At 41.6% G+C, this 26,976-nt stretch overlaps 2 protein-coding genes across 4 annotated transcripts in view; both read right to left on the bottom strand.

Annotated features, from left to right (window-relative positions):
- The window catches only part of trim71 (tripartite motif containing 71, E3 ubiquitin protein ligase), a 30,546-nt gene extending 16,683 nt beyond the window's left edge, over positions 1 to 13,863 (bottom strand). The window contains exons 1-3 of one of the 3 annotated variants that reach the window (XM_077549166.1): positions 13,373 to 13,863; positions 12,281 to 13,268; positions 779 to 946 (exon numbers count right to left, since the gene is read on the bottom strand). In XM_077549166.1, coding sequence (XP_077405292.1) covers positions 779 to 946; positions 12,281 to 13,015 — 903 coding nt within the window. In that variant the 5' untranslated portion in view covers positions 13,016 to 13,268; positions 13,373 to 13,863. Of the gene's footprint in view, positions 1 to 778; positions 947 to 12,280 lie in introns of all 3 variants that reach the window. The other 2 variants (XM_077549168.1, XM_077549169.1) reach the window with 2 other exon arrangements.
- Positions 13,864 to 15,383: 1,520 nt separating this feature from the next.
- On the bottom strand, positions 15,384 to 25,765 carry topaz1 (testis and ovary specific TOPAZ 1). The gene is made up of 20 exons (XM_077547741.1): positions 25,366 to 25,765; positions 22,195 to 23,563; positions 22,064 to 22,110; positions 21,757 to 21,848; positions 20,810 to 20,859; positions 20,658 to 20,725; positions 20,495 to 20,553; positions 20,153 to 20,245; positions 19,612 to 19,669; positions 19,340 to 19,491; positions 19,150 to 19,242; positions 18,970 to 19,073; positions 18,348 to 18,405; positions 18,085 to 18,250; positions 17,884 to 17,984; positions 17,643 to 17,808; positions 17,396 to 17,548; positions 16,541 to 16,744; positions 16,227 to 16,413; positions 15,384 to 16,150 (listed from the first exon to the last, which is right to left on the bottom strand). The coding sequence occupies exons 1-20, from the start codon at positions 25,517 to 25,519 to the stop codon at positions 15,952 to 15,954; spliced, it is 3,573 nt and encodes a 1,190-aa protein (XP_077403867.1). The 5' UTR covers positions 25,520 to 25,765; the 3' UTR covers positions 15,384 to 15,951.
- Between the last annotated feature and the right edge of the window lie 1,211 nt (positions 25,766 to 26,976).

Here is a 26,976-nt window from a genome sequence, read left to right as displayed (position 1 = left end):
GCTCCCACGGTCATCAATATCTCTTAAAAATTTAAATGAAAACTTAAATAATAGTTTTGTTAATTTTTTTTTCTTCAAAATGTCAAAATAAGTCAAATGGTAAATGTTTATGTATATTATACTTTAAAAACAAAACAAAAGTTGCAGTTTCCAAGGTCAGCAGTAGGAGTGTAAGAAAAAAATCGATTCTGCAATATATCGCGATATTACAGCGCGCAATTCTCGAATCGATTCGATATGCGGCCAAATAAATTTTTAAACATCCATTTTTTATGGGAATATTCAACAAAACGTCTTACTTAGGGTTAGGATTCACACATTAAGCATGAAAGAATGTTATAATAATGGAACATGAAAAACCTTAATATTTGATATCAGTGCTGTTCAAACATGAAACAGACTGCAACCTGAATTTTCTGAGAAATAAATACATTTTCATACAAATCTTACAGTGTACAAGTTTACTGATTAGTATTTTCTAAATTTGAGAAAGAAAGGAAAAAAAAACGCAATTATCAATTTATAGATTTGTATCAGGATTAATCGGTATCGAATCGAATCGTGACCTATGAATCGTGATACGAATAGAATCGAAAATGACGACCTATCCCTACTACAATTTTTTTCAATGAAATGTAATTTGTTATTATTTATTGTCAACTGGAAAGGATTCATTGGATTCACATCATGTCCTACACGACACGCTTCAGTTTCACATGATTCCGACCTTTTTGATTAATTACGAAAACCGCCATTAGCCGTTTAGTGCCCATCTCACCTGAACGGCCTGTCGTCCCTTCTGCGCGTCAGCCAGCAGCTGGATGGTGACGGACCTGCAGTCCTGCACTGCGTCTTGGAGGTAAACAAAAGTGTGGCCCACGTGACGGCTCATGCTGCACTCCCGGCAGATGGGCACGGAGCAGCTCTCGCAAAAGAACAGGAAAACCTGCCGAAACAAGAAAGTCACATCCAAATGATCAATTGGATTACTAATACAATATTCCGATTCATATCGAATTTGTGGAATGTGAATTAAGCAGCAAAATCCATATGTTTTTATCCATGTCAGGGGGCGGCCATTTTGCCACTTGCTGTCAACTGAAGATGACATCACAGTTCCTGAGTCATGATTGGTTGTTAACCTAAGGCTGCATTCGAGGATGGTCAAAAAGTCTGCCTTTTCCAGACTTCAAACCAGGAAGTGTGTACGGGGAACGCCCCCTTGAACTCGGAAATCCCACTTGCGAAGTTGTAAAAAAATAATAAAAATAAAAAGTACCCCGACTTCACCGACGGACTACAATGGCGACCACTTTGGTAAACACAATTTACTCGAGTATAAAACTAGATAGTTTCCTTCATTATAAATATTCCATATAACTCATGAAATAAGATCAAAACAATAAATGAAGCAAAACTGCGAAAAGTCACGTTTAGTGGAGGTCAAAATGAGTTTTGAGGTGCAAAATTAAAAAAAAAAAAACAATTCATCACTATCCGCCATTTTGGTTGTTTACTTTCGCCTGGAACGCTTCGTATAAATTCCCACCATCCTCGAATGCACCATAAGCCCTGAGCAACTGACAAAATGGCTGCTCCCAGATGGATAACAGATGACATGTTTAGACATAAACATAAGGTAATTTCCCTTTTGCCGGAATTAAATAAACAACAGCTTGCAAATACTAAATACTATACAATGTACTTAATTTACACTTATAATGCATCCACACAAATACTACATCTGCTTGAGTGTAACACCCCCCCACAAAACACCTAATCAATGAGAAAAGCCCGAATGACAATAGTCATCCATATGCATGAGCGACCTGCGAGGCTCATAAAAATCCTTCTGCAAAAAACACAAAAACAGATGGACCAAAGGCTATCAAAACTCGATCAATAACCATTTTCTTTTTTTATTTCATCACAGAAGCAGCGCGTCACGTTTGGCACAAAAGTCTCCCCCGCCCGTCCCTTGAGAGAAGGTCGTCCGACCTTTTTTGTTGCCAAAACCCAAGCGGCGCTTTCGAGCGCGGCCTCCCGCGTGCTGATTGGTTGTAATGAAAGGCTAATTAAGTATGCGCTGACCGTCATCTCCCAAAGAGATGCCGGATCAATGGGCTCCAAAAGCAGGAGCGGCGAGTGGACGGGGAGGGGCCTGCGATCAATCCATCAATAACGACCCTTCTCCCCAGGAGGCCGCATAACCTAATGAGACGCGCGCTCGCGCACGCACGCACACTTTCATCGGACTTCCTTCTCCTTTCTACCATCACCTCCTCCTCTCTATTGACATCTCCTAAATTCCAAGCGGCACACAAAAGAGAGGAATGCGGGAGGTGGCGCAAAAAAAACAAAAAAAACGAGGCTGGACGACGGCAGACCTGGAGAACTCAATTTTGGGGCTTCAACAAACGCCACGCGAAGTTCTGGCAAGGCGCCAGATATATACACAGACAAGATTGCTTATCAGTTTGAGCTAACCGGCTAACGCAAGGCACGTAGCGGTGAACTAAAGCAACCCTCAAGTAAACAGATTCGGGCCCAACCCACATGGATTTATTTTTTATTTTTTTTATATATATACATGAATATAAACAATACATAATGCATAATTATTAATCAGTGTTTTTTGAATAATATTTTGGGTTTGTTAAAAAAAAAAAAATGTTTGAATGGCCTTGACTGATTAATCGGTCTGGTCCCAAAATAGATAATACAACATTGGCATCAGAAATTGCTTACAGAATTTCTAGTAACACTCAAGTGAGTGATTACAAAACCTTTGATTCTTATTTGCCCGATGGTCGGTCCACTTGATTTATTTTTTGTTGTTATTGCCGCCCTCTGTGTTTACATTGAAATATGAGAATTGACTTTCATTTTCCCATGTAATAAAGAACACGTATCATTTGTATTCATATATAAATGACATGAACTCATTCACTGCCATTGACGGCTATAGACGTAAAAAAAAAAAAAAGTCATTTGAACTATTTCTATCAGTTTAACATTTTTTCCCACTTTTGTTAACAAGAGTATGAAAACCTAGAATTTTTTTATTGTATATTTGGAACAGATAAAAAAAATCCTGAGTTAACTAGTGAAGTCATGCGATTAATGACGATGACACATTTTAATCACCTGACGTACATAATTTTTAATAATCTTTTCTTTTTTAAATCGTAATTAATTGCATGTTTTTACTAGTTAACTCACGATTAATAACTAATTTTATATCTGTTCTAAATGTGCAATAAAAAACCCCAAAAGTTAACAAAAGTGGGAAAAAAATGTTAAACTAATAGAAATATGCGTTAATGGCAGTGAATGAGTTCATATGGATTTTATCTTTTTTTTAATATAATAAACACATCCATTGCGAATGCTTATTTCAACGTGATTTAGGCAAAAACAAAAATAGCAATTTAAAAAGCGAGAAATTCTAAGGGAGCTAAAAAAATACATGATTATGAGACAGCATGATTATTTTGTAAACTATGGCAAATATGATCTAACCTATTTTATGTGAATTCTTTTAAGAAGGTTTCATCAAACAAAAGGCCTTATAGCTCCATGTAGTCTAACCCTAACCCTAACTCGTTATAGGGAATGGGAATAATACCAATACAGACTAAACACCAAATCCAATTTAACACATACAGATGTTTATATTTTAGTCCATCTTGGTTATATCTAATTGGACCCGGTTGCAATTTGTCATGTTTATATAACCAGCGTGGGGAACATAAAGCCACTGCGGGGCCATACATATAAAGACCACCATGCAATTCTCAAAACAAATAAAACCAAAGGACTTTTTTTTACAATTTTTTTAGGCTCTTATATGTTAACATTAATGTGATTTTTTTTTTCCTTACAATTTTTTACGCTCTTATATGTTAACATTAATGTGATTTTTCTTTTCTTACAATTTTTTACGCTCTTATATGTTAACAATGTAATTATTTTTTTTCCTGACAATTTTTTACGCTCTTATATATTAACATTAATGTGATTTTTTTTTCTTACAATTTTTTACGCTCTTATATGTTAACATTAATGTGATTTTTTTTTTCCTTACAATTTTTTAGGCTCTTATATGTTAACATTAATGTGATTTTTTTTCCTTACAATTTTTTGGGCTCTTATATGTTAACATTAATGTGGTTTTTTTTTCCTTACAATTTTTTACGCTCTTATATGTTAACATTAATATGATTTTTTCTTCTTATAATTTTTTAGGCTCTTATATGTTAACATTAATGTGATTTTTTTTTTCTTACAATTTTTTAGGCTCTTATATGTTAACATTAATGTGATTTTTTTTTTCTTACAATTTTTTACGCTCTTATTATATGTTAACATTAATGTGTTTTTTTTTTCCTTACAATTTTTTGGGCTCTTATATGTTAACATTAATGTGATTTTTTTACGCTCTTATATGTTAACATTAATGTTTTTTTTGTTTTTTTTCCTTTACAGGTCAAGAAGTCCTTCCTTAATTGCAAGATTTCAGATTACATAACGCACGGGACCTCTTGGAAGGCCGCTGGCTCAATATTATTGACACGCTGCCTATTCCCACCAGTCGTCACGCGACCGTCTTTCTCTTTATCTGCTGCTTTCCAAACATTCATTCATTCATTCATTTACTAACACCATTTTTTTTCTGGATATATTAATAAAATGAATTAATTAATAAAAAGGGGAGATTGGACGCCAATCGTAAGGATCACAGTTTTGTTCCTGGTGTTTTTCTGCTGCGGGATGGCGGCGGCGGGGGGGTGGGGGGGTGTTGGACAACCAGCGCGGGGACAACCAGCCACCACCACACGCCATTTCACTCTCGTCACCAGGCCTCGGCCAAACGAGGGGGGTGGGTGTTGGGTGGGGGGGGGGGGGCTGGGGGGGTTGCTCGGTGGTGAGTTATAGGATTTCATTAGCGCGCCGGATGTTACGCGCTCTCCCGCTCCGCCCATTAATCTCGCACGTTAACAATTGACAATAAAACACGCCCACCGTGTCAACCTCCGTTTGTCATAAACACTTCAATCATGTACTGTGTGTTTTATTCGGCCTAAGCTTCCTCTGAATAAGCCAAAACCATTAAAAACTCATTCACTGCCATCGACGGCTATAGACGTCAAAAATGAAATTTGAACTATATTAGTTTCACTTTTGTTAACAGGAGTATGAAAACCTAGATTTTTTTTTATTGTGCATTTATAACAGATAAAAAATTCATGATTAATCGATTAATTACAATTAACAAAAATGAATCGTCTGACGCCCTTCATTTTTTATAATGTTTTCTTCTTCTTTTTTTTTAAATTAGGGGCATCAGGCGATTACAATTTTTAATTTTAATTAATTGTATATAATTAGACTTCACTAGTTAACTCCAAGATTAATCACACATTTTATATCTGTTCTAAATGTACAAAAAGGTTTCTAGGTTTTCATATTTTTGCTAACAAAAATGGGGGGGAAAAAATGTGAAACTAATAGTTCAAATTCATTTTTGACGTCTATAGCCGTCTATGGCAGTGAATGAGTTCAATTTATAAATATCGTTTTTGATGATAGTTTGCTAAATTTAAGGTGGTATCGGGTTAGTATCATTACAAACTGAATTGGAATATTTGAACGGACAATTTTTCGGACAATAATTCTGCTTTTAATAGTCAGGCGGGCATTTTGTTTATCGAGAAAACCAAGAGCCATTGTTCAAGTGCATACGATTGTATATAGCATACATTTTTTTCCAATGTCTAGCGAATCATGGCGGCTCCCTGCCCCCCACCCCTCGCACGCTGCAGGCACTGGGAACTAGGGAAGAGGGCACGAACCCACGCAGCCAGTAAAATCCCTCCAAGCAGAGTTGGGGGAGGGGAGGCCGGCCTCGTAATGTCACACTGCACTGCCAGAAAATAACTGGGCCTGCTCGACTAGAGGTGCACTTAGAAAGAAGCAAAGCATTTAACTGACACTGACAGCGAGGTATTTCACCTTGCGTAAAAAAGGTACTTCCTTTTTAATCTTTTATACACGTGTATGGAAAATGGGCCAAAAGGATGCCTTTGCAAAGATAGAAATGTGATCAAGAGGTCTGGAGGGAATTTTTTTTTGCACACCGTTTAAAATGAAAAGATTGAAAATATTTTTATTATTATTATTATTTATATATATTTTTTAATTTATTTTATTTTATTCTGATACTAAGAAAATTGTGAAAGGGGTCAAAGCAAAAATAAAAAAAAATCTGATAAATTCTGGTTAATATTTAGCTACATGAAATTAATCTATACTTTTATACAGCACATTTTGCCAAAAAAAAAAAAAAAAAGTAACTGAAAAATTTAACTACAATAAACATTTATCTTTCAACTGCAGGATTTCACTATTTGACTATTTATCCGCCTGGCGGTGCCGGCCGGGGGGCTTTTTCCATTTCGCGACGTGTCGACACGCCGAAGACAAGAAAGTTGAGGTGTGGACGCATTACAAAGTGACATTCCTACAGGCTCATCACGTCAAAATGTGTTTGGCAGCTCCAGACAACCACAATTATTAACTTCCTGTTCTAAACTCAACCTGCAGACATCAAGTCTGGTTTGAATAAAAAAAAAGGGGAAAAAAAAGAAGAAAATGGCTACAGGCATATAAATATTTTCCGATTGGTAAATGTTTAAAAAAAATAAATAAATAAAAAATGTGGTGAAAATGCACAAAACTAGCTCATTTCTATTTATTATTATTTTGTGAATATTGCCAGAAGAGACCGCGCTATGAGACGAGGTCATACGATTATTATTATTTTATTAATTCCAGAAATCGACCAATCATGGCGCACCTGTTTTCTGGGTTTTGGTCAGCAAACTGAGCCATGATTGGTCGTTACCTACTTCCTCAGCACAGGTGATGATGATGTCATCTTCAGTCGACAGCAAATGGAAAAATGAGTTTTAAAGGTATTAATTAATTAATAAAAAGTATCCCTTTAAGTTATCAAATTAATTTTAGGCAAAATGTTGTTGTTTTTTTACTCCTGAAAATGGTTCAACGATTCAAGTATCCCTTTTAAGTTATCAAATTAATTTTAGGCAAAATATATATATATTTTTTTTTACCACAGAAAATGGTTCAACAAGTCAAATATCCCTTTAAGTTATTAAATTAATTTTTATTTATTTTTTAAAAAATTTAATTGATTTTTACTGCTGAAAATGGTAAAAATGAGTCAAAAGAATGCCTTTAAGAAAATGGAGACAGTTTGGATGTACACCCTGTGTTACTCTTCAAAGTCAAAATCAAGTGACTCTGATTTGGGCGCAAAAAAACCCTCTTTTTTTTTGTGTGGACAAAATAAATAAATAATAACTCCAGTCTCCCTAAACAATTTAAAGACATAGCAAAGCCATGGATTTTCATTAAGCAGTTTTCAATTTATAATGGCTGAAATGTGAGGAAATACATCCATCCGAGGGCGGGTTTATTGTGCGCGAACGATGTCAAGTCCATGACCTAACATACTGACATAACATAAACAATATATTGTGTAATAAAATTCAAACGAGTTGGCCCCCCCCACCCCCGCACCCGGTCTCCCTCTCCCTCCTATCTCGTTTCCTCCCCGGCGAGGGCCGCCGCCCTCTCGTGGCAAAACCTCCCGTTGGCCGCTTGCCACCAACGCGACGCGCCTTCGGCCGCGCCTGTCGATGTTTTGAAAGCCTGCCAGATACGAGACGGCGTGCGAGTGTAGTGTTGTTCGGGGTGGGCGGCGGCTCCGATCCGGCCATCCGATTGGACGGGCCTCCGAGCCGCAGAAGGAAAACAAACAGTCATCAGATGGCCTCCTTAGCGAGCATGTGTTACAGTATGTACAGTAGAGTGGGAGGGAGGGAGGGGGGCGGGGAAAGGGAAGGGGGCGTGGCAGAGGAGTGTGTTGTTGTTACATAATGAACACATTGCAAGTTGTATATAGGAAGCATTTATGTCAAGTTGTCACGTAACATGGCTAAACGGGAGCTTTCAAAAGTATTTATGCAAATTAGGCGCTGGCAATTCCTCTACAGTGGCGATATCGGTCCATTTGATTGATAAGAGTTAAAGTCCTCATATGGACATCAAAAGCCAGGACACACACACTCACTCACTCACATCACACAGGAAACAAGGCGACGGCGTCTAATTACGGGCCACATGTGGCACGTTAGAAGCCTGGAAGTCACAACTTGATAATCCCACTCTGCTAACTATTTGTGCACTCGCACCCGAGTCCTATTCACAGGATAACTACGTGCAGATGGCAGAGCTTATTGGAAGAGAGAACGCCGCCAGCCGCCGCCGCACACTTCCCGTGATGAAACCAAATAGCGACAGCTGACGAAAAGGGGGCTCGCCTGCCTCCATAACTTCACTGTGTCACGAGACAAAAGGCGGACAAACCTTGAATCAAAAAGCACGCGCGGGTTCAAGTTCCCTGAAACAATTTGCCGCAACCAAGTGACTCATTATTCAAGAGAATACAGTCGCGGGGCCGCCTATTTAGTGAGTTTGTGGGAGGTCGCTCACAAGCGCAGCCGGGCCCTTTGTCGCCGTGACGACCGTTTAATCTACGGCAAAGACGGACAGGGGATTAGCATATCATTAGCCGCTCCTCCGACCGGGCGGCGCGTGGATTTGGGTGTCGGAGGGCGACGTCGCAGCAAGCCCGGGGGCGCTCCTTTGGTGTAATCCTATTTTCCATTTCAACTTCCACACACAAGCGAGGACCTCGTTGATGCCGATGAGGAAACACGGCCTACATTTATTTCAATGTAGCACTCGCTAGGACAGGAGAGACATTTTTTTTTTTTTTACAATATTATGTTATATGCACGCTAACTAAAAAAAATGCTTTTTTTTATTTATTTATTTTTTTTAAGTCAACCCAAAATATTTATCTTGACAACAATATGTTCTAAGCAGCCCTCAATACGGTATTCTGGTGAGATTTGATTGGTCATTGCCTGATCCCTGAGCAACTGTGATGTCATCTTCAGTCGACAGCAAGTGGCAAAATGGCTGCCCCCCTGAGACGGATAAAAACGGCTGCATTTTGCTTCATAACTCATATTCCACAAATGTAATAATGTTAATCAGAATTTCATGTCCCCTTTAACTTATTCACTCCCAGGCTTTTTCACTGAAGCAACCCCCTTTGCTCCCGGCTGTTTTGCTGGATTTTGGCTGAGTTAGCAAGGCCCACAGCATATTGTGTTCTATTGCCATAAAAAAAACATGGAACCTACCAAAAGAAAGATTAGATCAGGAAAAAAGTATGTTTCTATCTGTTTTAATTTTGCAGCAATTAGCATTAGAATATGGCTAATTTTCATCATTATTCACAAATCTGTTTAAAACTGTGGGGGAAAGAGGTTTTTGCAACATGGCCCAGGTTGATCTCTTGTACTCTGCTGGCCATTTTTTGTAATAAATACCATTGCTTTAAGCAACCTTTTCAGGTCAGAATCTGCTTCAAAGCCTTCTGTATGCTTTAGCATAAAAAAATATATATATGTATAAAGACGTCTTTGGGACACCGGTAATATTTAAAATATAACGTATTTAGACGTTTTTGGGAGCAAATGAGTTAACAGCTAGATTTGGGGATATGAATTAAAGTGCACAATCCATCCGTTTTTATCCACCTCTGGGGGCGGCCATTTTGTCACTTGCTGGCCAATCACAGCTCACCAGTTTTCTGAGCTTGGTCATGTGACATCCGCAAGCTGAGCTGTGATTGGCCGCTACCCGATCCCTCCAGCAATTTGCGATGTCATTTTCAGTCCACAGCAAGAGGCAAAATGGCCGCCTCGGAAAGGCCAGAAACGCAATGTTGATCGTAATGTTTAGACTAGTGGGGCTGCATTTTGGGAGTAACTGCTTGAATATTGGTTTTAATCAACAAGCAGAACAACATCCACTGAATGATTTCTTGACTCCTTTTGGTGCAAAGGTCAAACGGCACAAATAATCACGTAAACCTTGTGTCAACCAAAACTGGTCCTGAAATAAATACAACAATTTGCCCAGCAGATAAAGAGGGGAAGGCTCGAGTCAGATTACGCATTGGATGATGCGGAGCCCTGCGACACCCCCTCAATGCTACTCGACTCGCAGGTAGAGAAAAGCCTGACCTTCTCTTGTGTCACCCCCCCCCCCCCCCCCCACCCACCCCCACCCCCCAGCCCTCGGGGACCACCGCGAGTGAGGGCGGCCTTACTGGGAAAAGAAGCTCTTACTGGAAAACCGAGACCATCTATTTACTGGCAATGCAGGGGGGAGGGTTGCTGCGCATCTCAATTGCCCCCCCCCTCCCCCCTCCCACACATTGAAAACGGCAGATTATGCTAATTGACTTCACGGATGACAATAAAACTCTTGGTTGATTCCACGCTATTGTCAAGAAAGTCATCAGCATTAGACAATTTCCAGTACATTTTCATGGCAAGTTCAATTTTGAATTAGGGATGACCAATAAGTGTTATTTCCACTGATACCGATAACATGCATTCTTTCTCCTCCACACAGATACCAATAGAAAATGCGGTCGAAAAACAAATGATGTCATTTTTCTCCCCAGTATCAGTCCGATGGGTGTTGTGCATCCCTATTTTAGAGTTCGGAAATATTCCAAAATGGCGACTTTCAACGGGAATTGAGGACAATTGAATACTACATTTACGTAAACAAGATGGCTGCCTCCTATCTGGAGTACACAAATGACATTAAGGAAGAAATTTCCTCTCCCCACATGAACCGAAGCTTCCACAAAAAAAGACCCCCTCTCCCATCATACGTTATTCATTCGGACCATATGGCTCAACCGAGATGGTTTCCATTGCAGCCGACTCGATCCGGATCACATGATCAAACAAATAACTTGAGCGTGGCTTCTTGGTCCCTGGATGCCTGCTGTGGGTACACATTAGGCAGACGCCGCATGCATTTATGCGTGTGTAAATGCGGCCATTTTGACAAAAGGGGAACTAGGCGAAGAGTCACTCAGCTCACTTTGAACTTCTCGCCATATGGTCCCGCCCGAGTGTGGTTCTCTGCCATATTGCGTTACTGTGATGATTCACAACCACCGAGCTGTGAGACTCGCTCATCGGGTGAGAGATGAGATTGTTTGCTATTGAAAAATGTGTTGGATATTTTTATAATCGAGTATCTACTGATTAATGGGGTCAAAGTTGATTTTACATTCTCAAACACAGCATACATTGGAAGTTCAGGGATTATTTTCGAATTAGGTTCTACGGTTAGTATGTGTGACTTTGAGGGTGTATAGCTTTAAAAGGCGGGGCCTGGCCTGGCCTGGTGAGTGACGTGGGTACCTGTGAATGAGAGTGCAGTATTGGCTAGCTGTTAACCGGTCTAACCTGTTAGCTGCGGCCATCGGCAGCTCTTTTTACGACCGAGCGGAAGTCGTGTTTGTTTTTCTTAGCGTTTGTTCAAAAATCGCCTGAAAGTGTCCTTGACCACTTCAGAGGGATGTTTGATACTAGGGCTTTCGAAAAGAGTTCAGTTCGATTCGATTTCGATTTTAATCCGATATCGATTAATTATGGAACATCAATTTTTTGTACGTGATAAAAAAATATTAAATTCCCAAGTAAGTTTGAACACGTGTAATTATATCGTAAGTGTTTACACAAACATTGACATCAGCAAGGATGAGGTTAAAATTATTTCATAATTCTGATTCAATAATTGTAAATATAAATTATGAAGATTCTTAAGTGTCTCAAAAGTGAAATAGAGCAGGTGTTTCATACGTGTAAGAAAATACTTTCCAATTCATGTGAACAGTAATTTCAAGAAAACTAAGATTAAATAAAATTATTTTAAAATTCCATTCTTGGGGAAAAAGGAGATATTAAAGTAATCGATATCAGGCTGGAAAAGGAAAATTGATTAAATATCGATATTTTTTTTTTTTTTTAACCCATCCTTATTTGATACCACTTTTGTCAGAAAGTACTCAACTCTTGTGTCGTCACCCCCACCCCCCCCCCCAAAAAGAACAATGACAGATCATTTTAAATAGAGACCTATAATATAGCATTTTAAAATATCATAATTTGAACTAGTGATAGAAGGCTGCAATCAGTCGTGCTTAATCAATACACTTTATCTTCCCGATGAAGCGTGAAAGCATCCCAAACTTTCGACATCCCGCCTTGCGGTCCGAATACGACCCAACGCGGGTGTTGTTTTTGCTCACCTCGTTGTCGTGGTGTTGGCAGAAGCTCATGCGGTCCTGGAAGAGCGACAGCAGCGCAAAGTTGTTCTGCAGGGACTGCGCCAGGGACACCGAAATGGCCGGTTGACCCGGGCTGCTGCTGCTGACCCGGCCCAGGTGGAGGTTCTCCCCGAGCCGCTCCATGAAGTGGTCCTTGGTGAGCCTCACCCGCTGATGCGCACGCACGCAGTTGTCACACAGATACTCTTGGCAGTCGAGGCAGTGGGACGTGGCCTGGTTCTCCTCGTCGCACGAGCTGCACTGAGGATCCGCCAGGAGGTGCGGCGGGTGCAAATGGCCTCCGAGGGCGGGATGGAAGGCGGAGGAGCCCAAGCCTCCTCGATTGGGGTGGTGGTGGCCATTCTTGGTCTGGATCTGCTCCTCGGTGCTCACCACCACGTCCAACAGGTTGCTGAAGAGGAAGTTGGAGGAAGGCAGGGCGTCCACGCCGGCCTCGGAGATGGACACCTTCTGGTCGCAGGTGGGGCAACGTAATTTGAGCGGGTCTCCCGGGCTGCGCTGGCCCTCCAGGCACTGCCTGCAGAAGGCGTGGAGGCAGGGCAGGACGTGGAGCCTCCTGCTGGTCTGGCTGGAGGAGGAAGAGGTGTGGGAGGAGGAAGAGGAGGTGGAGGAGCTGGAGGAAATGGGGGCCGAGGAGCCGCACAGCTCCTTGCAGAGCGGGCACGTCTGCAGGTCCGAGTCTGGAAATGAAGCCATCTGTGGCGTCACCTCAAACACAAGGCTCAGTTTACAGATGAGGTATACATTTGGGCACGCGTCGAGCCGATGTGTCGAGCTGGAAAACTGCCGTTGCTTGAGGTAGATTCATGAGGCGTGAAAGTCACTTCGCCGGGGAGGAGGATGTTCATCAGAGTACAGATTATGTCTCTATTACATAACTCAGATGTGATGCAAAAATCAACGAGGTAGTCTTTAAATTGATCAGGTGGCAGTAAGGCGTTATCAATCCCTGAAACGTGACAACATCGAACAACGTTATCGATTCTGCGCAGGAGGCAGGTGGTGTTAAATTGAGGCTAAAAATCAAAAAATAAATAAAAAATCTGGAGTTACTGGATCGGCGTCTAGGTGGAGGGGCCACGGTCTCTCCTCCCCCACCTTATATTCGGCCCCAGTGGGTCACCATCGGTGGGGATTCAGTCTGGAGTCGAACCTCGGACCCGAAATGGTCGACAATTCAGCAAAGCGACAACCATGTATGTAGTCTCTTACAGATAACCTTCGTAGCCAGAAAAAAAAAAAAAAAGCTTCAGGTCCCAGCTCTCCTTCCTTCCCCGCGGTGGGCTCGCTCTCGGCGTGGAGGAATTTCACGCAGGCTTTTCCTCAACACAGCATGGGGCAAAGGGGAGGGGGAAAAACACACACCAAATGAATGGTCCAAGCCTCCACTCGGTCGCCCTCGCTTCTATTTGCTTCCTCCGGGAAAGAACCATTAACGCGGGCTGAAGGTACGAGCTCACACGGGCGCGTGTAGCCCTAGCTGTTGCTCCGACAGCGGCTCCAGTTCGACTGGACTGAGCATGGGGGGGAAAAAATGGACTCACTTCCGCTGCAGGGACTGAGAGGAAGGGGAGGGGCGGACGTGGGATGGGGGCGCAAACCAGTGACACCACGCGCTCGTACCCGAGTCAGCGCGCGCGCGCGCGCGCGCACGACCGACGTTAAAAGAAAGAGAGAAGAAAAAAAAACTGGCAACATTCCTCACAACCGATCAATTTGTTTTGACGCTGTTAAACTTCAAGTATATTTGATTTACAGTCCCCCCGGAAGTAGCCTTATCCCGACAGTGTATCGAGCTAGCATGATTGATGCTAATATTGTTATGCCGGCTCAATAAGATGTTAATTCGAAGTAGGAATGCTTTTAATATCGTAGTGTCAAATTAATGTCTACCGTATCAAATACGACTCACAAATCACAGCGTGTGGCCTAGACGTGATCATTTAAGTCATAAAACGCATAAATCAGTCATCTACTAAACGAACAACGCAAAAATACTCAACTCACCTTCGTTTTCCAACAAATAATTTACTGTACCTCAAACTTCAAGCCCTTATTGAAATTTTCATTAATTGGGGAAATATAGGCCTATCACATATTAAGAAAGGATTTGCTTACTTATTAGCGAGCTGTTTTTTTTTTTTTTAATATGTTTTATATCAAGTATTGTTTTTACGAAATTTCATTTTGGTCTGTAGTTCACAGGATAAAAATATGCATGATAATAGTAGTAGTAGTAGTAAAGCGAATTAAGTGCTGCAATTTAATTAGTTATTGTATTTTTAATCAATCTATAATGTAAAAATAATAACAAATAAAAAACTATTTTTTACGTTACGCGTGAACGCAAAAAAAAAAAAGTCCTAATCCTCTTCATTGGACATAAATCCATTCATCATGTCTGGTTTAAATGAAGAAAACAGCATCTTCTTAGGCCCAAAGGCCCGGAAGATGACAGTGGGATGATTTACAATAAGACCTCAATGATTCAAGTGAGATGGATTTGTAAAAAGCTTCTGAAACAGACCAGGGGGTTACGCTGATATGGTATAGTGAGAAAACATTCCAACTGATGGACTACACCATTGAGCTTTCTCTTACAAATAAACCTTTCATCCATCTTCACCATACATGCAATGGGCTAACAGCGACGACTTTTCCTGACCATGAGACATTAAAAGGACCCCGCATTGAAAGGGAAGGTAAAAACGTTTTGTCAACTCTCCATTGCCGCTTACGCAGCAGTCATTTATCATTTACACGGCATCATATGACCATTCACAACATTCATGTGAAATAACATCAGGCACGCATTCATCAATCCTGACCACGTGAAGATCTGTGCTCACTTGCCCTGAGGTGACTCTCACAAAAATGTAGGCTGTTCATGGCACGAAATTGAGCTAGTGCTCCGTCCATGACTGAATATTTATGGGTCCATGTGGTTGCTTTTTTTTTCTTCTTTATTTAACACGTTTTGAACCTGAAGTCCAGGAAAATCCGCTTATATCTGCCTTATTCTGACAAATCGTGATTAGAAGAACTATTAGTTGTCCAGCCAGAATCCGTTTTTGTCTATTTCCTCTGTATTGTTAATGCCTCACGATGGCTGAACCATAAAATGTGTTGAGAAAATACAGATTAGATACACAGCCACTGTATTGTGTCATGCGTGGGAAATAAATCAATATATCGGTGATAACATTTCATCAGGCTTGCCGTGTCATCCTAAAAACAAAAACTCAAGAGGACATTTCTAAATTCAACCGGTTGAATTGAAAACAAAAAAACTTTTCTACGTAAAGTAAATTGAGTGGGATAATTCAACTAAAGTAAGTCACATACGGTATCTTGAAGTTATGTTGCTACTTGAAATGCCAAGTTGCTATCAAATGTTCCGTAACACTTATAATGCAAGACTTTTTGTAAAAAAAAAACAAAAACAAATAAAACCACAAAAAAACATTGAGTATCACATTTAACAGAACATTGATAACATTTAATAAAAACAAAAACATACCCCCACATGTATTTGAACTGGCAACAAATTACACATAGAATAACCCAGTCACACTGCTGTTTACTTGGCTACATTCATTTCTTCAACCCCCTCCCTAACCTTACTTTACAAACTAATAAATCCACACCTCATTTGCCCACGTTTGATTGCTGTGCAGCCAGCGTCGAGCCGAGGCGACGCTAAGCATGAAGACTTGTTCCCGTGAGGAGTTGACGGCATCGTAGCGGACCTCCAGTTCGGGCTGAGGGACGCGCGCCGCGGCGAGCAGGCGGCTACCAGCTGAGAGGTACTCGCTCTCGCTCTCCTGACTCCTGGTGGGGAGGAAAGAGTACCGGCGTGTGTGCGCGCAACGCTGCAAAACCCGAATTGGTCACTATGAGGCGTTACCTTTTCAGGGTGATGCTGAGGGCGCTGGGCGTCGTCTCGGAAAGGGGGAGAACGAGAGGAGCATTGGCGGTGATTAATATCTCAAACGTGAGGGCGAGTTCCACCTCCCCCAGTCGACTGGGAACAATCAGCGCCGTGAAGCCAGTGGGGGCCGATACGGCTGGGTAATAGCCGGCAGTTAGAGAGTCTTACGGGTAAACAAATAGGTGGGAGTCAGGAAATGCCGGTAAACAAACAAACAACAACTTTAACTTTGTGTTGTCATTTATCAAGGAAAGGAGTAGGACCTTTGCCCCCCCCCCACACACACTTACGCCTGAAGACTTTGCGGGCAAGTGGCCAGTGGTTTTGTTTCCCCAGCTTGTGCAAAAGTGCCTGCAGCACAGCGCCATCTACTGGCAACTTTCGAGAGAGCATGAAGTCCACAGAGTCTGCGGCTACGGGAAGAATCAGTTTGTCCACACACACTTGAAGGTGAGTATTAAACAGGTGGGTGTACTTGGAGATGTCAACCTGGTCTTGGGGGGGGAGAAAGTAAGACATCAAATCCATCCTTTTTTTTTTTTTTCTTCCAATGATGCTTATATGCTCATTTTTGCATTTAACCGAAATAAACTACTAAACTATGGAGGACCAAAACTGCCAAAATTAAAAAAAATAAATAAATGAATAAAAGTGAAAAATAAAAACGGATATAAAAAATATAATTCAAAAATTAAATATAAAACAATATAAATGGAAATAAAACAAAAAAAATATGTATATACATACATAAATAAAGTATAAAAAAAAGGGGAAAAAAAGAGATTAAATGATTAAAAAAAAAGATATATATAAAATAAATATATAAATAGAATTTTAAAAAATCAATCAATAAATAAAAACACTCTGCGCTCACATTTATAGTGACTTGTTGCCGAGCAACTCAAGTCGCAAGTTGTGACGGTTGGACAAGATAGTCGACTGTCCATTGCTGGAGTTCTCCATGCAAGCCGGTGAGACTTCCTCGTTCGCCGACACGCCCACTTGACCAATTATATATTTATATATATATTTATTTATTTATTTTTTGGGCAGTTTTGGCCCTCCATACTAGACTAGCGGGAATGTGATCAAATTGAAAAAAAAAAAAAAAAGTTCATGAACAAAAATCGTGCATGTTCTCTCACCATTGGGCTCTTGTATTCCTGGGAGATTACTCAAGACCTCCAACGTGTCTCTGTGTGAGGCGTTCTCAGCCAGATGCGTGAGCATACGGCTTCGACTCTCCAGGTCGGGAGGCTGACACGGCCACTTGCTTGAGCTCACAAACCATTCGTTTTCTGCAGTCACGGATAAAAAGTTTGCCACAACATCGCCATTGAAAACAAATGTCGGGGGGGGGGGGCGCCCTCGGCTCAACGTGAACAATAATACCGCGCAGAGTTTTGACAGCTCCTTCCAGGCTGCCGCAGAGGACGAAGAGCTCTGCGGCCAAGGTTATCCGGTGGCAGCGCGACCGTCCGTCCTCATTGCCGAACAAACCTTTCTGCGTGGAGTAGTTGATCTTGGTTTGGGACAGCACCTCCACCACCCTCCGACCCTATCGCCCCGTGCAAAAGCCCGAAACAGATTTATCCCACAAATGGCAAATATTTGTTGAAATTGCTCGATGTACCTTGGCCCACTGTTGAGTTCGATGGTATCTTAGCATGAGAGAGACTCCAATTCTGCCAATGAAACACATCAACAGGGAGTCTGGATCCTCATTGTGACAAACTACACAGAAGGATGAAAAGAGGTGGGAAAAAAATTTAAGCGATCAGTGAACAAAATTACGTTTTTTTTTTTGTTTTGTTTTTAACCGAAAGTGCTTTACTCGTCTCAGCGAACGCCGCAAACGGCACGGACAACTTGTCTTTAGACAGAAGAGCAATGGCGATGCGCCCGCTGATGCGCTCCAGTTGGCTGGGATGATGGCAGGGTGTGCAAATGGAGCGAAAAGCTTCCCCCAGGTGGCGCCACTCCTCTTGCGTTGCGCAAAGCTGGCAAACAAAACAGCGTTGGAAAAAAGTGGCGGCCGGAGCCATACAAGGAATAAAATGCTCCATATTGCGGCTGTGTTTGAATGAGGCGGCTAACCTCCATCTCCACAATGACATGCGCCAAGTTCAAGGAGTCACCGGCGGACACGGATAATCTTTGACGTCAGTTATTCGCAAGGAAGACAAAAAAAAAAACGTTTTTATAATTTATAGTATTTTTAGGCTCATCTAAATGAAACTCCTGCCCTCACTTCAACATAGTTTCTTGGCACCAACATGCAACAGATGGCACCAAAACAATACTTTTATACTGCACTGTACAGGGTTTTAAGTCTGAGCACAAATAGAAAAATAAAATAAATAAATAGTTGCTGCTATGTGAAAAACACTTTCGCCATTTTATTTTTTTACATGTATGTTTTTAGGATGAAACTGAATGCAGATATCCCAAAAAGATCATTTTAAAAAATGGGGATGTGGGGGGTGAGGACATACGTGTTTTTCACATAGTAGTGACAAAATTAAAATCTGTGAATACTGTAGGTGAATTTATGAGTAGCAAATTAATGAATATGTGAGAGAACATTCTCAAATGGCTTGTAAAGGCACACTGTAAAAAAAAAATAAAAATCTTTCAGCCATTATATTATTGTAACTCAAGTACATTTATTTTATTTAATTTTAATTTTAAAGTGAAGCGCTAAATAAAATCAACTCACCTTTGCTTATCCGACAGGTTTGGATGTATCAGCTTTTGGAATTCGGGATTGTTTTTCACAACATCAAAGCAATCCACGCTCAGCACAAAATGTTCACTGGCCATCTGTCAGCGGGTGACAACCATCTAACACATGCATACGTACACAAATGAAGTGAAATGTATCAAGGTGTTCGTTTACCTTGTAAGCTAGCTGCATGAGTTGAGGCACAACGCTCGTGCAGCCTTTCTCTCTTACGAAGGTGAAAAGGGCGAGCAGGAACTCATGATTAGGCTGACAGGAAAACGAGAGTCGAAGTTCTGTAAAGTCTACTTCAAAACAAACATTTTGGCGCCATCTGCCGGCCAACACGACGCATTACAGTACTGACCATGATCTTGTGCGCCAAGCTGACGCTGAGCACCGACAGAACATCATGCGTGACGCCTGCTCTCAGCAGAGCCCAGAGGAGTGAGAGGAAGACCGGCGTGGAGAAAAACATTCCCGGCGGGTTGTTCTGGTAGTAGCTTATGAATAAAGTTGCTGAAAACGACACGTGCCAGGCGTGAGTGAAGATGGCTGCGCATTGGATTTTGTGCGCAGGCGGACTGAGTGACGTTTACGGCTCGTTTATCTAACGGGAGGATACATTTGAAGTTATACCTGCTTTCTGGAGGTACGTTGGATTTTGGGTGAAGCGCGCCACAGTGTCGACACAGAACTGGAAGGAAAAACATCAACCCCAATCTAGTCAAGTTTTACATTAGAAGTACAGCAGACGGTGGTGTCAGCAATTAAAGAACTTGGGACGTTCGTTGACCCCACCCCCGCCCCCACACACCTTCTTTTTTTTTTAAGATCAATACCATTATGAGTACTCAACTTTATTTATTTATTTTATTACTCTTCTTTTTTTGATACATGCATTTCAGAGAGGTAATTTGTCAATTTCCACAATTGCCACAAGAGGGCAGCAGATATAGGCATCGTCACCATGGGGGAATGTTAAAGAATGTGATTTTTTTGTACTTGAATTTTAATAAACAGTGGTTAACATTTCACATTTGTACAGATGTTACTTCTACCTGTACTGCGAAAAAAAAAGGTCAGAGTATTACCTTAAACTGAATTCCCCGAGGAGAGAAAAAAAAAAAAATCAGAATCCAAAGAAATCATGAGTTTGCCCGTTCGGCACGCGTTTTACCTTTTCGTCGCCGTTCGCAGGTGCATGTAGAAAGCGGCACATCTTGTAGTTACAGGATTGCGATTCACTGAAGAATTTGCGGCAGTACTGAATCTTTCATGGGGCAGAAGGAATTCTCACATGACTCAAACGGCAGCACTTGGATGGAAACGAAACACGTCACATGAGATAACTAGTTGTGATATGTATAGAAAATCATATTGTTTCTTAAAAACCTCACTCTGTGCCGTCTTTATTAACCAAAGCCTCTCATAAGAATTAAGACACAAGAATAAAGGAGGCCTTTCAGCAAACAATTAAAAAGACAATTAAATACATCCACACATTTGATGCAATACTTACTGAATCAAATGTCTGACATCTTGGACCAGTCTTGTGTGCAGGAGTTGGCAACAATGCACCTGCATAAAGAACAGCCAAAACAAAAAAATCGAATCAGAAACCATTCAAAACGACTCTTTAGCAAATCCCCAATGCTGTTTGTGCTGCTTGCATTTCCACTCACCTTTCCTCACCGACCCAAGCCGAGGGTCCGGGTTATGTGCTTCGTTCACTGCCTCAGTGTGCTCAACCCTGTTTGAAAAGGGTTCATGCAATTAAATGCAATGCAAAACTGTAACGGGTGAAAGGGTTCAAATGTGTGACAACATACTGTACCTTTCCTGCAAGCCTCTGATGACATGATTTCTGCTGGCAAAAGATGCGTCCTGTTCAAATGAACACAAGAGCACAGTGACATTAAAACAATGTAAATCTCTGTTATAACTAGGGATGTTCGAGACCACTTTTTTTTCCAGACCGATACCAGTACGAACACTCAAGTCTTGAGTAGTCACCCATATACCCCCCCCCCCCCCCAAAAAAAAAACATTGATCGGTCATTTGAAAGAAAGACCTGTATATTTGAAAAGGGCATTTTTTTCTCTTGAAATTGGATGAAATTAATATCAATTTTCTATTTTTCACATTTCTTCCCGATCGATATCTTGAAATAAGATCTGGTATCGGCTTGGGGTGTGCCCCAAAAAATAAAAATAAAAAATTGATTCTCATAAGAATCCCGATTCTCATTTAGTACGATTCAGAATTGATTTGAAATGTCCCATAATCAATTATTTTCTACTGTCTTCCCTTTGTTTGTGTGTGCCATTTATTGAGAGCGCTGTTCACGTTGTACCCGATTTGGCCACTTGGGGGCAGTGTGATTCCATGCGGTCTGATACACTGTTAAGTTGTAGCCACATTAGAGAGGAGAAGGAAAAAGTCACAATCAGGTTATTCCAATAAAAGTTTTTTTTTTTTTTTTTGCAGCGTAGAGCCGTTCTTTTGAGTGATCAAAGTGCCGCGAGTAGAGCGCTAATTAGCATTAGCGAGTCAGACTGGAGTAGATCATTACGATTTCTTGAACATAATAGCAAAAATCATTGTCAATCAAATCACTTGTGAATCAAAAATCGTTCTCAATCGAATCGCACACCCAAAAATCGGAATCAAATCGAATCGTGAGACATTCAAAAGATTCCCACCCCTAGTATCGGCCCAATACCGACACCCGGTACTCGCCCATCCCTAGTAACAACTCTCCATTGGTTTTGACCCATTACCATTGGTTTGCTGTGATTTTCCTGGTTAAAAACAACCCGTTTGGCTTTGGGAGACGCCTTCTTGGGCCTCCAGGGCCTACTGGGGATCTCATCTGCAAAATTCAGGAAAAGTGTCAAGTGTATAATTCAATAACTTGAGGCGCTTTTCGCAAAAAAACACACCAGCCGTGTATTGTTTTGTTAACAATGCTTGGAGATTGCCACTGGTTCGTCAAACACACACACAAAAAAAAGGAGATGATAAAACAATTTCTTGCCGAGCGGCGCGTCATTATAACTTTCAGCGAGGTCCCTAAATTGGCCGTACCGTTGTCTGGACTGCCGCACTGAAGATTTATATTAACTGGGGTCCAACTGAAACACAAGTAATATAGTACAGTATGCTGTCATAATAAGCCTTTCGGCAACTGGGAGATGTCGTCAAATATGAAGCTTTACCTTTGTTTCACAGTCTGCGGCGCTCCATACGTGGTCAAAGTCTTCGGGTCTTGGTGAGGTCTGTCGGGGCCCAGTTTCAGCAGACTCTCCCGGGGCAGTTCGCCAAAGAGATCCGAGTCGTCGAGGTTTACGTCGACGAGCAGGATGTCGTGCTGGTATGCTGTGAACTCATCCAAAACCCGCGAGTGAGCATCGCCGCCTGCCCCGCGCTCGGACGGGCGCCCTTCGCCGTCTGCTCGCTCGGGGGAACCTGACCCGGGTTCACTAACAGAAGATGGCCGACTCTCCCCGTTGAGAGCTTCATCATCATCATCATCATCATCCAAACTGCCGGGGAAGGAGCAGGATCGGGCGACGTCCGGCGAACGGTGCCGGTTCGTCGTCTGTCCCGATTGACTTTGTACCCCGTTGGCCTCTTGACATTTGTCGAAAGAGGGCGAAGGTCGTCTTGGGGTAGGAACAGACGGGACCGTTGCAGTTTGTGGGGAAACATTTTTGGAGCGTTCCAGGTGTATTACTCCGTTTAGAATGAGTCGCTTATCGTGCCAGGTTATGCAAGTGCGTGCGCAGGAATGTTTTGTTTTGGGAACGTAGACCCTCGTTCTCTGGCAAGTGAAGGACCGCGGGTCATCATCGTCGCACAATTCTGCCGTCTCCTCTGACACGGTACACGCTTGAGGGCCGTCGCTCGTCCCGAATGTAAGATCTGGTCTCGGACCGTTTGAAGTCCTGCATCTTTCTTCCTCATTTGAAAAGCAGTTGGGTTGGTTATTTATTTTGCCGGCATCTATCTCTGTTGCTACGGTGTCACGTGCTCTCCGAGGGCGGGGCTCGACGCTCTGCTTTCCGGTCGTGGTGGAAGCCGGCCAGGTTGGAGAGACATCATCCGCCCAACCCTTGAAGGATGGACGGTTCGTTAAGACATCCCTGTCTGCGGATTCCATCTGTTGTCGTCTACCCGGCTGAGAGACGTCATCGGATTGCAATTTTGGACGGGACATTCCATGTTTGTGGGGCCCTGAACAGCGGGGCCTGAGTCTCACGTCCCGTTTAAAGCAATGCACGTTCTTGGTGTCGAGACCATCTGGTAGCACAAAACCAAAATCATGGCAGCTTGCGTCAGAATTTAGGACTACGTCACAAAGGTCGACTTTAGGGTCAAGGTCTTCTTGAAGCGCTCGAGTGGCTTTGCGATCTTCTGGGCGAGAGGTTGGGCTGTTTCGCTTTTGCTTGACCAGTACCTTCTTCACAGGAGAAATTAATTTACAGTCACCACATAGCCCACAGCCAGAAGATCGGATCACTCTTCTCAAAGATCCTCCCGAACCAGCAAAGGAAGTAGGTTTTGGATTCACATCTCTACGAAAACCTGCAAGTGAAAACAGAACCGTGCCGCATAAGTGCGATTTGATTAAACACCACTCCGCGTGTTTTGTTGGTATTGTTCATTAGTTTTGTTTGGGATTGCTTCTTCTTTAATTCTTTGACTGCCAGACGTTTTCAGAAAAGGGATGCCGTGTGTGCCAGCCGATTTAAGCATTTTGACTGATCTTTTGACTGATCTTTCAAGGTCCACAGAAAATGTGTTTGGACTATGGAAACACACATACTACCAAATGAAAGATTGGACTCTCATCTTTCATCAGAAAAAAAAGTTTGTTTCTACCTTATTCCGTTTTTGAGTAATCAACAATAGAAAATGGTTAGTTTAACCTCTGTTTTGAAACAAACGTCTTTTAACGTCTTTGGCACTCCTCCATAGGATTTTACTAAACGTTATTTAACGTTTTTGGCAGTCAAAGAGTTAAAAAAAAACAATTAAAAAAAACACCCATAATATGCTTGTATTGAATCAAATGTGATTGCAGAACTTAAATGTAAAGGTTGCTACTTAGAAATATTTTTTTCCTTCACTGTTGCTTTACAGTAATTAGACATGAATAAAGTTGTGGATTGCACAGTGACAGGAAGATAAAACTTCAAAAATATTGACATTCATCTGTTCAGTATTGCTTGAGTGCATCGGTGTGACAGTAACATCTGCTTACAAATGAACTGCATCCACAAAGTAGGAGTTTAATAGTGAAGTTCCCTAATCTTGCAACTTGAAGAATTTGGTTTTATGTGCTAGCTAGCCAGCTAGCTCACAATGCTACAATACGCCCCCCCCCCCCCCCCCAAAAAAAAAATTATCAGTCTTAGGCGACATTGTTTTGTATTGTAGGCCTACTGACAATTCCAAACATCTGTGCATTTCTGATATTTCCGCAATGCAACACAATTAGCCGAGAAAGACCACCATTTTGACTTGTGACGTTAAGATGGCATTTGTTTGGGGAATTTGCCCGCTGTAAAAAGATGCAGGGTGATGATGAATAAAATAAGACATACACAGAAACAAAGAAAAAAATATTAGGAATGTTTCCATGTTTTTTCCCCCTCATTTGAGCAATGCAAAATGTGTGTTTTTATTTATTCTTTTTTTTTTCTCTAACTATGATGTATTGAGTTTGTTGTCATTTTACATACAAATAAACTTGTTAGTAGCCTACAGCAAATGTGGCATTTTCTTCAAAGATTTTGTTTAGTATCATATTTTTAAAATTCACTGATTCAGTTCAGGTTGTTTGTTTTTGTTGCTGTTTCAACAATACTGACCAGTAAGAAATAATATTACAATATTTTTGGCAGACTCCCTAGTCACGAACATTAAATAATAACTTCAATGTTAAAATTCCAAATTCTGTCCCACTAATCACATTAGCGCCCCAACATAAGCGTAATTAAAACGCTTAGCATATTAGCTTAGCATCCCCTCATTTCATACAATTAACTTTAAAACGCATGTAAGATTAAAACTCTTCCTTCCTAAAAATTTTTTTTTTTTTTTAGAGACTTAAGAGTTAATTCAATTAAACTAAATCAAACAACAAAGTTAAAAAAGCACCTTACTTGACGACCTTGGTTGTCAAGAATTGTGCTAGTTTAGGATCACAGGTCGTCCTAAAACTTCTCCGGCTGGACCCACACTGGTTTTAAACTTAAGCTTTCTTGGTTTTAACGCTTGCATAAAGTTTAATTTGAACTTTGCACGGTCGGAACCCGCGCAAACACAAACAGGAGCTCGCCGGAGAATCCTGGTCGTGCCGAACTAGCTCCGAATTTTCCCACCTGTTAAACACCGACGCCTCATCGGTACCAACACAAGCGACGTCCCTTGGAAAGCACCGGGCTGCTCATCTGTCCTCCTCCCACTGTTGACCCAAGAGCTTCGGGTACAGCTGGCCATGGCGTCCGCTTTCTGCGGGTCAGTGCTCGGCTCCATTATTTAGAAACGTTCTGTTGCGTAACTGTTTTGACCTGTTTTGTTAGGTTTTCACTCCACGTCGCGGAACCAGGTTGCAGGTGACGTCTTTCAACCTGGTTCGATCAACCCTGTTCGAGGATGAAAACATTATGACGGCCTGCCTTCACGTGGACGTGGAGCCTTCGGCTCAAACAGTTGAGTGTTGATTAACGCAGGACTGCCAATCTGCCATTATTGGCCGAGAAGGTGTGGCTACACCGCGCATGCGCAATGAGTTGTTAGGCGACAATTAGGTGCTTCGGTACACAAAATGGTGACACCAAACTTCTCCATATTAAATCAAAGCACACAAAATGGTGACACTAAACTTCTCTATATAAAACCAGAAGTTTTGGGGAGGGGATACCCATTTCAGATTAAGTACTGATTCTACTAAAGTACTTAAAAAAAGTTCAAAAGTACAGACTGGATATTTTTTTCAACATTTTATGCAATAGTCGTTTTGATCACCTGGTACAACTAAACATAATAATCTTTGCACACAAACAGTTTACCTCTTTTATGATGTTAGAGTGCTCCCACTGAGAACAAAACCCTGTTACATGCTAAAGCTACTACTGTTGGCGCGACTTAGCCTATCAAAACACCGTGTTCCCATAAGAAAAAGCTAAACAAGAATTAACTGAGGGAAATACAGCTTTTTCCCCCCCGCTTAGACGAGATTTCAGTTGGCGCAATACAGACAATTCTCTTTTTACATCATAGCATTTATCGGCAGTTTGAATTATTTTTTTATTTTGGCAAAGGAGTAACAAGGACAGGCCATCCAGGGGGGGGGGGGGGAATCCAGAATAATGTAGTCATATTATTCCTCTTTATACTTCCAACTATTGCAACCTTTTTATACATTTTTTTATTTATTTATAATGACTGATGCCAGTTGTTTGTTCCATTTTATTTGGCATCTGACCTCATTCGCATTGCAGGTGTGCTGAACCCAATCAGGGGGCGAGCCAACTTCACCCTGCGCATGGAGAGAAAACACAACCTCCACAAAGGAAGACCGGAGCACAGATAGGAATGAACCCAGAACTTCTGAAACCACAATGTCTCCTTTTGGTTTAACTTCACTGTCTTAATATTTTATGTAGCACTTCCGAGCTTTCAAATCACCAGTAATGTTGTGTATTTACTTCTATCTTGACACTTTCCATTCCATACAGTTAGAGGAAATTACCATATGTACAGTATATATATGGACAGATAAAATATGTAAGGGTACTAAAAACAGAGCCCTGTGGGACACCAAGTGTAGAATACAATATGCACACCTGTCTCATTTTAACACTTTATTTGGAGTCAGCACAATTGATGAGTTTACAGTTCTGCGCTATGAAGACGGATCACCAGATCGGTATGTCGTGTGAGTGGCGAAGGAGAGACCCTGGTGTTGGGAAGTAGCCGTTCCCTGGAAT

The sequence above is a fragment of the Vanacampus margaritifer genome, chromosome 17 (assembly GCF_051991255.1).
Source record: "Vanacampus margaritifer isolate UIUO_Vmar chromosome 17, RoL_Vmar_1.0, whole genome shotgun sequence".
Taxonomy (NCBI): Eukaryota; Metazoa; Chordata; class Actinopteri; order Syngnathiformes; family Syngnathidae; genus Vanacampus; species Vanacampus margaritifer.
The sequence above is the reverse complement of the archived record's forward strand: the minus strand, read 5'-3'. Positions and strand labels throughout refer to the sequence as shown.